We start from the raw sequence: 13,372 nt of genomic DNA, 5'->3' as shown, positions 1-13,372 counted from the left end.
CAACCCTCTTAATAGTATAAATATACTGCAGCTGATATCACTAAGGGCTGTGTCTTAAAGGTACCTTACATCACATCCTGCCTGTGACTTTTGACCCTGGTCAGAGTGGCACCTTCCTTCTGCGGATCTACAGCCAGCGCCCAACCCACCTCCCCCCTTGAGCCCCCTCCCCACCTTGCTCTGAAGGCCACATCCTGACAAGCCAAGGCCACATTATGCTGGGCATTGCAGTGCTGGACCAGAGGAAATTAGGGGAGAGGGTACTCAGGCCTCCGGGAGTCTTCAGCACACATTTGCCTTTCTTGACTGGCTCTCAAGCCCAGAGGCAGCATTTATTCAGATGGCAAGGCTGAAATAAGGATTCCTCTGAGCATGGGCAGAGTAGTAGGGACTGGGGCAAGCAAGGATGGCCTCTGACTCCCCCCCCCCCACCAAAGGCATCTCTGGGCTCCCTCTTCCCTGTTCAAGTGTCCCTGAGCCCCGACCCAGATCAAGGAGCCATGATGCCCCACCGAGACCCTGCTGGAGTTGCTATAGGGGCCCTTCCAACTCATCACCTCGGTCTGTGGCACTCCCCAATTTCAGCAAGGGTGAGTTTGGACCCCATAGCCTTAGCAGGAGCCCTCTCCAAGTCAAGAAGCACAAGAGCTGGCCTTTTGGCTGAGAGGCTCCCCTATGCTGCCTGGCCTTCCAGCCTCGAGGGATGTGCTTAGACAGCAGAGAATTGGGGTACAGAGCTCGCTGCTGCTGCTGCTGAGGAACATAAGCAGAGGGGAGCCACATGGGTTGGGAGATGGCGAAGTGGGGCCTCCAGCCCCAGAGGTAGTACTACCATAAATGCCAGATCTTGGGCCTCCCATGTCCTCCTGCTGCCCTGCCCTTTCTTGCCCTTGTAGACTGAACTTCCTCCTCCAGGCTTGTTGGGGGAATGGCCCCATAAGAAGGCGGGGGTCACCTGCCTCTGGTGCGCATGATCTTCCTCTGATCCATTCCTGCCTGCCCCACCTGCAGCCCCTAACTTTCAGGAAGGTCTCCTGGCGAAGGTCTCCTGCCAGGGGGAAGTGGTCAGCCTCCACAAGGCCGCCTCCAGCCCAGGCTTCAACCTCAGGGCCATTTTCTGCCATGGACACCCAACAGACCCACCTCCGGGACCAGGCTGCAGGGCAGAGGGCCCAAGGAGAGGAGGCAGGAGGGAGGCTCCGGGAATGGGGAGGGGGCACTGGTTCCAGGGCCTCCCTCTGGACACAGTCCATTGGATCCATGCAGGAGCAGCAGCCGCCAGAGTTAAGGCTGCTGGGGGTGCATGGCAGGGTTGGAGGTTTGCGCCACTGTTGTGTAGATCCACATTGGAGTTTACTCCAGCGATTCGGGACATGGGGCGGATGGGGGGTGGGATTCTCTGCTGGCCTTGTTGCCTTCCCTCCAAAAGTACCTCACTTGGCTTGGCTTCTGGTGGAGCACAGCTGTGGCTCCTCTCAAGATGCAACCCTCCTCATGTCAGGTCAACGGCCCACGAGACCCTTCCAACTCCATGATTCTGTAACCACTGAGCCTCCCCTTCAGCTCTGGCTACCCCTCGGAAGGTGGAAGGGGCTCCCAGAATCACTCATCCATAGTGACCACTTTCCAAACCCAAGAGCACAGGAAGGGGAGGAAAGCCCCTTGGCCCTTGGCTGAAGGGGAGGCTCAGAGGGAGTGCCAGAGATGGGGGTCCCAGGAGGGCTGTGCCTCCCACCAGAAGCAGTTCTTGGCCCCCACCCCTCCCTCTCCCTCTCCCTCCCTGAAGGCTTTCTGCCCCCCTCCATGACCCACATCTGTGCAGACTGCTGGCTGCCTTTCCTCTCTGCCCCAGGGCTGGGCCAGGCTCCCTCAAAGTGGCTGCCCTCCCTCCTCTCTCTGGTGGAGACCTGGGCCAGCCCTGACCTCTTGCCCTGTGAGCCCTCCTTGCCTGGCAGGAAGTGACGTCACTCTGGGGGTTTCTGCTGTTCAGGGGGCCCTCACTTCCTCCAGCCCCACTGTCTCCACTGCCACCCATCCCTCTTTCCCAATTTCCTACAAGGCAGCTGTTTTGCAAGATGGCTTCCCTTTTACTCTGTTTTGTGTCAGTCGGAAGAATCAATATGCAGAGAGATCTTGCAGCCCCTTTGAGACTCACCAACGAAAGGCATTGGCAGCATGAGCCAAATGAAGCCCAGGGAAGCTTCCAGTTCGTCTCAAAGGTGCTGCAAGATCTGGTTTGAGATTTGTCCAGCCTGATGAAGGTGCTATGAATCAGCCCAGCTCAGCCTGAGGTTCAGCTCAGTCGGGGGAGCAGCCCGGCGTCTTTCCCGTCATCTCAAATTGCAACATATATTTTTTTAAATGTGCTGCTTTAAAATGACAGATATTTAGGCATCCTGTTCTCTTTATTCTCTTTACAACAATAAGAGCACCAGGTGTGTATTGAAATCTGCCAGCCACGCTGCCTAGAGGACCCTGGGAGCTGGCTGTAGCTCTGCATTGTTTTGTTTTTAAAATGAGTTACTTATTTTTAATCAGCTCTAGTGTTAAATATGCCAACAAATATGGGAAATAAAATGGTGGCCAACAGACAGGGAATGTATAAAATACATCCCTGTTGCAAGAAGGCAACATAAACTATAGGACCGACCGTAGCACTACTCTCCCATGCAAGCAAAAACATGCACAAAGTTCTGCAACATATATACTCCAATGATCCACGGAGGGACAGATCCCAGAGGCCCCACCTGGAATATTGCGTCCAGTCCTGGGCCCCACAATTCAAAAAGGACATTGAGAAACTGGAGCCATGTGTCCAGAGGAGGGCGACTAAAATGGTGAAGGGTCTGGAAACCATGAAATCCTATGAGGAACGACTCAGGGAGCTGGGGATGTTCAGCCTGGAGAAAAGAAGGTTAAGAGGTGACATGAGAGCCCTGTTTAAATACTTGAAGGGATGCCATATTGAGGAGGGAGTAAGATTGTTTTCTGCTGCTCCAGAGACTAGGACACAATGGAGCAATGGATGCAAGCTGCAGGAAAAGAGATTCCAGCTCAACATTAAGAATCACTTCCTGAGAGTAAGGGCTGTTCGACAGTGGAACACACTCCTTCCTCGGATATTGTGGTGGAGTCTCCTTCCTTGGAGGTTTTTAAACAGAGGCTGGGCGGCCATCGGTCAATGGGGATGCAGAGTTCCTGCATGGCAGGGAGTTTGCGGCCCTTGCGGTCTCTTCCGACTCTTATGATTCTATGATTCTCTAAATCCAATAGATTCTCCATACTGTGCCTTGGGAAAAACGCTGATCAAAATGGAGAGTGCAGTCAAGAAAACAGAAGAAGACCTGAAATAGGAAGGATAGCTATGAAAGAACTGGACAAGAGGCTAAAGTGCAAATACATATATCGCTGGACGCTAAAGTGAGGATCATCGGTCCACTGTCTTCCCATCGGAGAAGAGTGCGGAGGAGGTCCAGAGAGACGAACAAATGGCCTTTGGACAGAGCAAGCCAGGAGCCAAGGTGGCTAAGCTGAGGCATCTCGAAAAGGCAGGACTCCAGTCGAGCTGGAGAAGGAGGAGGCAGAGAGGGAGGCAGCCAGGGAGGCCGGGGCTTGGATTCGCAGGGCCTGGGCTGCAGAGGGCAGGGGCTGGCCAGGGGTCCCGGGCCGAGGGCAGCGCCACCTGCAGTGCCGCCTGGGCCAACTTCCTGGGGAACCGGAGGCGTCGGCCGCGGAGTCGCCCGAGGAAGCCTCGCCCCGAGTCCCAGACGCCCAGGAGGCTTCCGTCCGCGCAGCCCAGGAGAGGGCCTTCTGCCGGGAAGAGTGTGGGGAAGGCCCCCCGGGGATCAGGGCGGAGTGTGAAGGAAGCAAGCGCCGCCACTTGGGCACTCGTGAGCCGCCTTGGGCCCCTTTCGGGGAGAAAGGCGGAGTAATAAACAAATGAATAACCCCCTCCCTCCCCCCTCCGGTTGCACCGGGACGCCGGGTGAAGAAGCCCCCCCCTTCCTCTCTGCTGGGAAGGATGCGCCATCATCGCTGGGCGAGACTTCCCCCTTTGCCGCCGCGGGGAGGGAGGGCCTGGTCCGGCAGAAGAAGAACAAGAACAAGAAGGCGGCAGCCAAAGGGAGCCCCCCAGAAAGCCCCCTTTTTTCCTGCCCAGCCCCAGAAATGCTGACCCCAGGGCTGCCCGCCCTCCTGCTCCTGGCTCAGCTCCTGCAAACGCGTAAGTGCTCCGCGAGTCTCCTGGACGCATCGGAAGATGGCCGGCGGCTCCGGGGGGGGGGGGGGCGATGGAGAGCCCCGGTGGCTTCGGCATGGCTCCCAGTTCCCCCGGCGGCTGAGGGCGAGCGGGGCCAGTCTGGACTTCGGGGTCGCCAGTCTGCCCCTTCCCGGCCTCCCCCTTCCAAACAGCTGAATCCGTGGGTCAGAGGAAGGCCCCTGCCCCCCCTCCGCGGAGGGGCGGGGGTCCTCGCTGCCAAGTGGCCGGCAGTTCCTGCGGCGGTTTCGCCTCTGTCGCCTTCCCCCGTTCCTTCCCAACCCTCTCTAGGCGCCTGAGGAAAGGAAGGTGCCCTGGGACCGAGTGAGGAGGCGCTGCCCCCCGCCGCCCCCCAACCGGGAGCCCCTTCCAGGGAGGGTTAAGGTTAGGGTCATTGGGGAGCAGAGTTTTGCGGGGCACCGGCTCTTCCGCTGCTTAGAAGACCTCCCCCCCCCCGCAGAAGAGGGCCCCAGCCCAGCTGGAGCGGATCTCGCCGAAGCCCCTCCGGCGTCTGACGGGAGCAAACCGGCCTCCGCAGCGTGCACGACCCCGGACTCAAAAGGTCAGAAGCTGCCCTCCTGGGGGGGGGGGGGGGAAGGTAGGGGTCGCCCACCGGGCCCAGGACGGGGGAGGGCGGGGTTCCCTCTCTCTTAATTCTTCCCCAAAGGATCCGACTCTGAGGACGCGGGGGGGGGGTTCGGAGTCAGAAGACTACGGACGACCCCCGCTGCCCCTCGGAGGGGGACCGTCCTGGGCCAGACCCCCCACACACACACACAATCTGGGCTGCTCCTTGGAGGTTTGGGGCTCATCATTAACACCAAGGGAGGGGCGCTGGGTGGGGGTTGTGTCAGAAACCATGGCATCCATCTGTTGATCTCTATTAAACGCGGCAGCATCTGCACCGGCGCTATTCTATACCGGAGCTTCTGGTAAAGAGGAAGCGATCAGACTCTCTTTGCGGTTTCACAGAATACATCTAGGTTCCGGAAAAATAAGTAAGGAGTGAAAGGAAGCTATACTTAATACAAGGATCCCTAAAGCTGAGGAAGAGCATCCTCAGAGTAAGGAAAGTAGGGATCGTTAGGAAAGTAGGAGGCATTGCTTAACCTCATCAGCAAAGCCAACACAGCGGAATCCCGGCGGAACTGGTCCCCTTTTCATCTCCCAGACCCCCCCCCCCGTCCCCAAGTTAAAACAGAGTCTCTAGTTAGGGCGAAATAACAATCGAGTTTACTTATGAGACACGAGTCTAACTTCCATGTTGCAAAGAAAACCAGGCAGAAAAAGCTGAGTCGTGCTTCTTAAGAAAGCTTCCTTCCGCCTGAAAGGGAAGGGATGCTCCTCCGGAGGAGAGGAGGGATTCTCCCAAGGGACAAATGGTGAGGAGGGGCTCTTGGTAAGCCATGAAACTACCACAGACATGCATTTCTACTCCTAGAAGGTCTCACCATGAGAAGGGGCTGTATGTCCCAACAGTAAGAGCCTGGCGGAGGGAGGAGAGAAGCCAGAGCACAGACTTGAGGGAGGGACTGATGAATCCCTGCAAGAGGGGGAGGCGATGGGAAGTGACCGCTTCCCACTCACACTGACCACCCAAGGACCTTAGAGATGACCACTGCAGCCATGAGGAAGGCGACCCCTCTTCTCCTAACTAGAGGCACAAGCATTGATCCCATACTCCTCCATAGGCCAGAGAGGGGCCTCGGGGTCTCTCCGTTGCGGGGGGGGGGGGGGGTTGGGGTCGCAGCCACGTCTGTCCCTTCCCGACCTGCGAGTGTGCTTGGACTGTGAAGCCCATCATCCCCTGCCCGGCCTTCTTCCTCCCAGCAGAGAACTGCGGGAGCTGCGCGGCCGAGTTCCAGCTCTGGCAGCCCTGCCTGGTGCGCGGGAGGGCGCGGGAGTCGGCCACGCTGCCCTGCACCTTCGACCACCGCTGGGAGGCCACGGGGGACGTCGGCGTGGCGTGGCGCATGGGCTCCTTCCACAGCCGGACCGTCCTCCTCGAAGAGGCCTCGGACGGGACCCGCAGTGTCCACGCCAACTTCTCCGGGAGGGTCTCACTGGTGGGGCGCCTGCGGGGCCGCCGGGGCCAGGCCTCCGTCCGCATCCGGGAGCTGCGCGAGGAGGACGCCGACCTCTACTTCTGCCGCGTCTCCCTTCGGACGGCGAACCACGGACTGAAGGAATGGCAGGCGCTTCGCGGGACTTACCTCACCGTCGCCCCCGCCGCAGGTGACCTACTCCTGCGGAGGAGGACCGGTCCGTGGATGACCCCCAGGGCGGGAGACCCTCCCCACGTCCCACACCCTTTCGAGGGTCTCGGCGGCAGGGAAGAGGAACAGACCACTGACCACCGGCTCTCCTCCTCCTCCGCCCCCGCCAGGTGCGGCGCAGCCGGCCCCCCGCGACCTCCTGGCTCCGCTGCTGGGGGCAGCCGGACTTCTGACGGCGGTGGCTCTGCTGGGGCTGGGGGTGTTCCTCGCCCGTAGACAAGGTAGGTAGGTAGTTGGGGGTCCCTGGGGGAGGGACGAGAGGGAAAGGCCAGGAGGCGGGGTCTACTCCATGAGAAGCCCCCCCTTCTTTGGCTGCTTCTTCCCGCCCAGAGAAAGCGGGAGACCCTCGGAGGCGAGGCCGCAGTTGCTCAGCACCAAGGAAGGGAGGGACATGTGCGCACGCCTTCGGTCCTCCAGCCGTCCGGGAAGAGGTTGGCTTGCGGGGGGGGGGTATCGCCATCTCTCCTTCAGCAGTCTCCTTCCCTCGACTTTCCCAGGATCCGGACGAAGAGCCCCTCCAGCTAGGTGAGTAGTCCCCTCAGTGCCCCCCACCCACTTCTGCCCGGGGCTGGTGGCCGGAGAGTCCACTGCTGTCTTCCTTGCATAGCTCGAGACCCTCATTTGTTCGCGGCTGGCGCCCCCTGTGCCTCCCCATCAGTAGCAGATGCTCTGCCAGCTGTGCCCAGAGGCGCCCCATCGAGGCCTTCTAGGAAGGAAGGCGGTGGTCTCTGGGGGGGCAGGGGCTCCCAAAGCTCCACAGAGGCTCTGCCAGGCTCCCGCGTGGCCACCCGGGGTTTCTCTTGCAGACGAACTGTGGGGGAGACCACAGAGAAGGAAAGGCCGGGCGAAGAGGCCGCGAGGGAGAAGATGGGCGCCGAAGGTGAGCGGGGGTGTGATGGGAAATGCAGTTCTTTCTCGAGGTTCGTTAGAAACTCAGGAAAGCAGGCGAGATTGTTTAATCTCTAGCAGAGCAAACAGCGGAATATAAGGCGAGCAGGAAAACTCTCTCACTCCACGTCTCTCCCAGTCGCAGCCCACCTGTCCCCAATGAAAACTCAGTCACTTGGATAAAGTGAAAAGAAACAGGTTTACTTACAAAGTCATGTGTATGAAGAGCTACACAGGTCTAGCTTCATGTTGCAAGAAATAGGAGGTAGAAAAGGTAGTCTGGATGCATTTTAGGAAAGATGTTCCCTCAGCATGCATCCATCATCTCGGGACAAAGGAAGGGAAGATAGTACTGGCGATGATTCTTCTTCAGGGACAAAAGGTGAGGGGTGCTCTTCTTGGGTAAACAGGAATTGAGGAGGGGTTGTTAGTAAGCAATAAACTACCATAGACATGCATTACTAGAAGGTCTCAGTATGCGAAGCTGCTATATCCCAACAGGGCGGGGGGTGGAGGGGTCCGTATCCAGGTGGAAAACGGGGGGGGGGGGGGGCTGGCGCTGCTGTGTTGCTCTTCCTCACCCGTGCCTCTTGCGGGTGTCTCTGCGTCTGCCTCCCCCCATTCCAGGTGCTAAGGCCCCATCCTCTGCTGCCCCCGCTGCACCTCCCGAGGAGTCCGGCCTGCTCTACGCCACCTTGACTTTGCGGGAGGCAGAAGACGAGACGGCCCTGCCAGTCAACATTCCTGGAAGACCCGGCTCGGAGACCACCTACTATGCTGTCCTCCGGCACTGAGGGGGGGCACGGCTGGAGGGGGGTTTCCCGTCTGCTCTGCTTGCACATTCCCTCCCAAGCATGATCAGGGCCCACAGCTGACACCCCTCGCTGCCTTCAGGCTGGCCTACCTCGCAAGGGTGTTGGTAAAAGGTTGCCCTGCCTCAGGGCCAGAAGTGTTGGAGCGTCAGCAGAAGGCAATGTCAGGGCTGAGGGGCCCTGGGTTGTTAGGAAGGGGTGGGCAGTTTGGTGAGTCCCTGGCAGAGCGATGGAAGGACAAGCCCTCTGGGAGCCCGGGGTCGGCGGCTGGGGGTCTGGCAGCCCCTTCAGTCCAAAGCCCTGCAGCCAGACTGGGAGGGAGCGCAGGTGTCCCTCGTTGCAACAGCTCCACCGGCTGCCGGTCTAGTTCTGCTCAAGGGGCTGGTTCTGACCCATCAAGCCCTAGGCAGCCTGGCTCCAGCTTCCCTGAAGGGCCCCTCCTCTCCGCCTTGGAAAGGATGGCATTCTGGAGGGGAAGGGGCTTCCTTCCAGCAGGGCTCATTTGATCCTTTTGCCTCTTTCACCCATTGAGCCACAAAAGAAGCTTCTGTACTCATTTGCTTATGCCTTTATGCTTTTCATAGTGCACTCATCCCTCCGTATTTGTGGTTTTGATATTTGCGGCATTGATTATTGACGGATTTGATTACTATGTTCTCTCTAGGAATCTCTAGGTCCTCCAGTGCAACTCTATGGTCAACTTTAACTAAAAGTTTCACTGAGAGACCTAGAGATCCCTAGAGAGAAGACTCTCCTAGGCCTTTGTAGATCCTCCTGCGCAGTTCTATGGTCAGTGTCTGTTGCACATTGACCACAGAGTTGCCCTGGAGGACCTAGAGATTCCTAGAGAGGACACTCTCCTAGGCCTTTGTAGCTCCTCCAGCGCAGTTCTATGGTCAGTGTCTGTCGGACGTTGGCCACAGAGTTGCCCTGGAGGAACTAGAAATCCCTAGGGAGGTGTCCTTTCAGGTAAAAACATGGTGTTTTTGTTATTTGTGGGTTTTTTCATATTCATGGGGGTCTTGTGCCCCTAACCCTAGCGAATATGGAGGGACAAGTGTATTTGTTTTGGCTTTCCTAGGCTGCCTTGGGAAAAGGTCCCGTTTGGGGGGGGCGGGCGGGAAGTCAGTTGATAAAATAAGAACAGTACCTGAACCTGTGGATTTTATTTTTTTGTGGGGGGGGGGGGGGAAGAAAAGCCTTAGGAAAGGGTCTCCCAAGTTGGAATCCGCTGGAAGTCCCGCAGCGAGAGGCTTGTGCCTGGGCACCTTCCTGAGATGCAACCTTGCCGTTAACTGGACAACAAGGTCCACGGCGAAGTGACAGAAATACCGCGGCGCTATTTCTCTGCCTCAGTGGAGTGATCCCTATAGTCTCCCAGTCCTTTGCTCGATCGTTGTTAACTGCTGGGCTACTATGCACTCGAATAAACATAATTTTTAAAACGTCAGAGCTAAGGAAAGTCACGTTTCCAAATACAACTCCCAAACTCTGCAGCCAGCGTTCTGGGGGATGTTGGGCATTGCAGTCTAAGAAAGTAAGCTCCGGCCGGTTAAGGCTCAGAAGAAGGGGCGAACCACGGTCCTGGAAAGGCGCCCCCCTTCGTCCACCTAACAGACCTCTCTATCTCTCGTGGAACCCGTCAACGAACCCATGATCTCTATGTGAACCACGGTCCTGGAATGGCGCCCCCCTCTCGGCCACTCGGACCCACAGCAGCGCGGCGTCCAACAGGTGCAGCCTTTGCCCGGAGCCAATGAAGCTGCCCCGAGGGCAAGGCTTGACCCGACCCAGTTCAATGGCGAGGAGGGGGCGGGGGCTGCCTGGGCGAATCGGGGCCTTGTGGCGTGGCAGGGGCGGGGGGCGGGGCTTCGGCGCCGTGATAAGGCCTCCCCTCCGCGGCCCCTGCCCCGCTGCCCCCATCCGCCCTCCGCTCCGCTCCGGCCATGTGGCCGCAGTTCGCCCCGCTGCGTTTGCCTCTCCGGCGCCGCCTCCAGACCGCCGCCGTCTTGCAGTGGGTCTTCTCCTTCCTGGCCATGGGTGAGGAGAGAGACGCGGGCGGGGGGCGTCTTTGGGGGCCGGCCGGGGGAGAAGACCCTCATCCTGTGGCTGCCGCCGAGGGGCCCGGGAGGGTCTGGGGCCCACGGTGGCTTCCTTCTCGTCCTTCCTGGGTGAGTGGGGGGCTTTTTAGGGCTTCCGGAGCCGTTGAGGCCCCCATTTACCCAGCAGCACCTGCAGGTAAGGCCTGCGTCGGCCTCGATCACCTGCGCGGGTGCTGGGACCCGGATAGCAGCAGGCGCAGCGGCGTGCCTCTGAGCATGGGCAGAGAGCGCCCCGCTGAGTCCCTTCTCCCCGCCCCACAGCGCAGTGCTGCCTGGTGGCCTTCCTGGCGCTGGCGCTGGGCGAGGGCTGGGCGCTGGCCGCCCTCTACGCCGCCTGGCTCTACCTGGACTGGGACACGCCGGCCCGCGGGGGTCGCCGCTCGGCCTGGGTCCGCGGCTGGGCCGTCTGGCGTTACTTCCGCGACTACTTCCCCATCAGGGTGAGTGAGAGCCGAGCCCCGCAGTGTCCTCCTCCCTGAGAGAGATTGGGGTTGGCGTGGGCCCGCGGGATCCGGACCTGCCCTTGGTACGACCCCCGCCCCTTGCCATTCATGCCCCGGAGGGAAGGGGCGGGGGGCGGACTGGCAAAGGGAGCCCCGGCCTGAAGTGCCCCTTGGTGGCAACGCAGCTGGTGAAGACGGCGGAGCTGGAGCCCGGGCGCAACTACCTCTTCGGCTTCCACCCGCACGGCGTCCTGGTGGCCGGCGCCTTCGGGAACTTCTGCACCGAGGCGACGGGCTTCTCGGCGCTCTTCCCGGGCCTCACCCCGCACCTCCTCATGCTGCCCTTCTGGTTCAAGGTGCCCTTCTTCCGCGACTACATCATGAGCGGCGGTGAGAGGCGGGCGGCCGGTGGGAGTGGGGTCCCGCCGGGGTCCCCCTTTTGCTCGACTCGCCTCTCTGCCTCCCTCCCTCTCGCCTCGCAGGCCTGGTCTCCTCCGAGAAGGCCAGCGTCTCGCACCTGCTGGGCTGCGAAGGCGGGGGCCAGGTGGCCGTGATCGCCGTCGGGGGACCGCCCGAAGCCCTGGAGGCCCGGCCGGGGGCCCTGACCCTCCGCGTCCGAGACCGCAAGGGCTTCATCAAGATGGCGCTGAGGCACGGGTGAGCGGGGGGGGGGGGCGTCCCGGGAGTCTTTTCGTGGGAGGGGGCTGCAGATGCAGGCAGGGCGCCTGGACGGTGGGTGGGGGCGTCCTGGGGGTGGGGAGACATGGCGTCCGAGGCTTCCCGGGGGGCTGGTACCGAGCCCTCCCTGTGCCCCCCACCCACTCGCCCTCCTTCTCCCCCCCCCCCCCATCTCTGCCAGGGCCGCTCTGGTGCCAGTCTTCTCCTTCGGGGAGAATGAGCTCTTCTGCCAGGTCTCCAACCCGCGGGGCTCCTTCGTCCGCGCCGTCCAGGAGCGGCTTCAGCATGCCATGGGGCTGGCGCTGCCCCTCTTCCACGCTCGGGGGGTCTTCCAGTACAACTTCGGCCTCCTCCCTTTCCGAAGGCCCATCCACACAGTGGGTGAGTTACACGCGTGTCCGCACCCGCCTTCGTGGGGAGGGGACTCTCAGATGCCCTGCCCCTCGGCCCCCTCTCAGCTCGCAGCCCTTTCTCCTCTGCCCCACTTTGCTCCAGTGTCCTCTGGGCCTGACTGATGCAACGCCCCCCCTCCTCCACACAGGCTGCTTCAGTCCTGGGTTTTGCAACCTTCTCTGCTGCGATGGGGGCCGGGGGGGGGGGGTTGGCCTTGGACTTTGGGCGGTTTCTGCACAATTGGGGGGGGGGGGGGGAGAGACTGACTTGAAAAATCCAGCCCCATTGGATGGGGAGCAGGGCACCATCTTGGTTGTGGCCATGCCCTTTGGAGCCCAGACCAGTTCCTGTGTGCAAGTGCCTGGACGGCCCCTAGGCTCTGCTCCTCCCCACTGACCAGTGACCCCAATGTTGGGAGGATGCTTTGCCCTGCAGCCCCCCTTCAACATCTCAAGGTGAGGGGCAAAGCCTGTGGTCTGCTGCCCCCCAGTGCCCCGAAGGACACATCATAGGATAAGGCTGGGCTTGTCAGCCATGAGGCTTAAAAGCCCCCCACCGACCTTTCTGTGACTCTCTGCTCTCCTCACCCCTCCCACAGTGGGAGCCCCCATCCTTGTGCCCAAGACCCCCCACCCCTCCCGAGAGGCCATCGATGAGCTCCATGCCGCCTACCTGCGCAAGCTGGTCCAGCTCTTTGAGGAGAACAAGGCCAAGTATGGCGTGCCTGAGGACAAGCACCTGATCCTGGCCTAAAAGTGGGGCAGGGGCCACAGACCCCCCCATCAGGGCCTGCAGGGACTTTGTGACGCGGGAAGGGCAGCGGGGGATTGGGGCCACATTGCACTTGCCCCTCCCTGGCAAGTGGAGGAGGAGGAGGAAGCCTGAGGAGGGGGCTGTCCACAGGGTGGAGGGCTGCAGGCCTGCTTAAAGCAAGGAGTGGTTGGGAGTTTAGGTCCCCCCTTATAGACCTTCGGGGGGGTGGGCAGGGTCAATTTTTAAAGGTTGTTTTCTGGAGGGGGGACTTTTTCCAGTGCTGTAAACTACCCCTGCCACGCTCACTGCCACAGATCAGTGTTTTCCTTCTTTCTGCAGAAATAAATTGGAGTATGAGCAGCCTGTGTGCCTTTTGTGTGTCCAGGCAGAGGCCAAAGACCCATGTGCAGCCAGGATGGGGGGGTCTGGGGCGGGGGCATGAGTCTTGCCTGACTGTCTCTGGCAGGTCCAGAGCTGCAATGGGGAGGGGTCCTTCATTGTAGGCAGGGGGGGGGGGCTCCTTGCATGGTCCAGGGCTGCCCAACCTGGCAGAAAGGTTTGGGTGGGCCCTGACAAAACAAAACAAAGAAGCTTCTACAACTATAAGCTATTAGCCCCCAACAATCTGGGTATTCATTTTAGCAACCTCCTTGGAAGGATGCAAGCCTGAGTCAAGCTTAGGCCCTTTTAGCTGGTCTTGAACTCGCAACCTTGTGGTTTTGAGTGAGTGGTTGCAATACAGGCATTTAACCACTGCGCCACCAGGATTCCT

General features: G+C 60.1%; 1 protein-coding gene across 2 annotated transcripts; it reads left to right on the top strand.

The window, feature by feature from the left end:
* The first annotated feature begins 9,429 nt into the window (after positions 1 to 9,429).
* LOC149275780 (2-acylglycerol O-acyltransferase 2-like) lies at positions 9,430 to 12,960 on the top strand. 2 transcript variants are annotated; one of them, XM_089504297.1, is made up of 6 exons: positions 9,430 to 9,965; positions 10,595 to 10,773; positions 10,962 to 11,166; positions 11,259 to 11,433; positions 11,636 to 11,835; positions 12,446 to 12,960. In XM_089504297.1, exons 1-6 carry the CDS (start codon positions 9,914 to 9,916, stop codon positions 12,598 to 12,600), a joined length of 966 nt encoding a protein of 321 aa, XP_089360423.1. In that variant the 5' UTR covers positions 9,430 to 9,913; the 3' UTR covers positions 12,601 to 12,960. The 2 variants fall into 2 exon arrangements, with proteins under 2 accessions (XP_089360423.1, XP_089360422.1); XM_089504296.1 differs by lacking the exon at positions 9,430 to 9,965 and adding an exon at positions 9,999 to 10,271.
* The last annotated feature ends 412 nt before the right edge of the window (positions 12,961 to 13,372 follow it).

The sequence above is a fragment of the Sceloporus occidentalis genome, unplaced genomic scaffold (assembly GCF_023333645.1).
Source record: "Sceloporus occidentalis isolate IW3139 unplaced genomic scaffold, rSceOcc1.0.p SCAF_265, whole genome shotgun sequence".
Taxonomy (NCBI): domain Eukaryota; kingdom Metazoa; phylum Chordata; class Lepidosauria; order Squamata; family Phrynosomatidae; genus Sceloporus; species Sceloporus occidentalis.
Note: the sequence above shows the minus strand (reverse complement) of the source record. Positions and strands in the feature narration are given on the sequence as shown.

Bases quoted from the DNA above. Each gene is read 5' to 3' on its own strand.
- LOC149275780 (XM_089504296.1), top strand. From the start codon at position 10,178: ATGTGGCCGCAGTTCGCCCCGCTGCGTTTGCCTCTCCGGCGCCGCCTC. The intron at 10,272-10,594 runs GTGAGGAGAGAG...CCCGCCCCACAG, and splicing joins CTTCTCCTTCCTGGCCATGG to CGCAGTGCTGCCTGGTGGCC. The intron at 11,434-11,635 runs GTGAGCGGGGGG...CATCTCTGCCAG, and splicing joins AAGATGGCGCTGAGGCACGG to GGCCGCTCTGGTGCCAGTCT.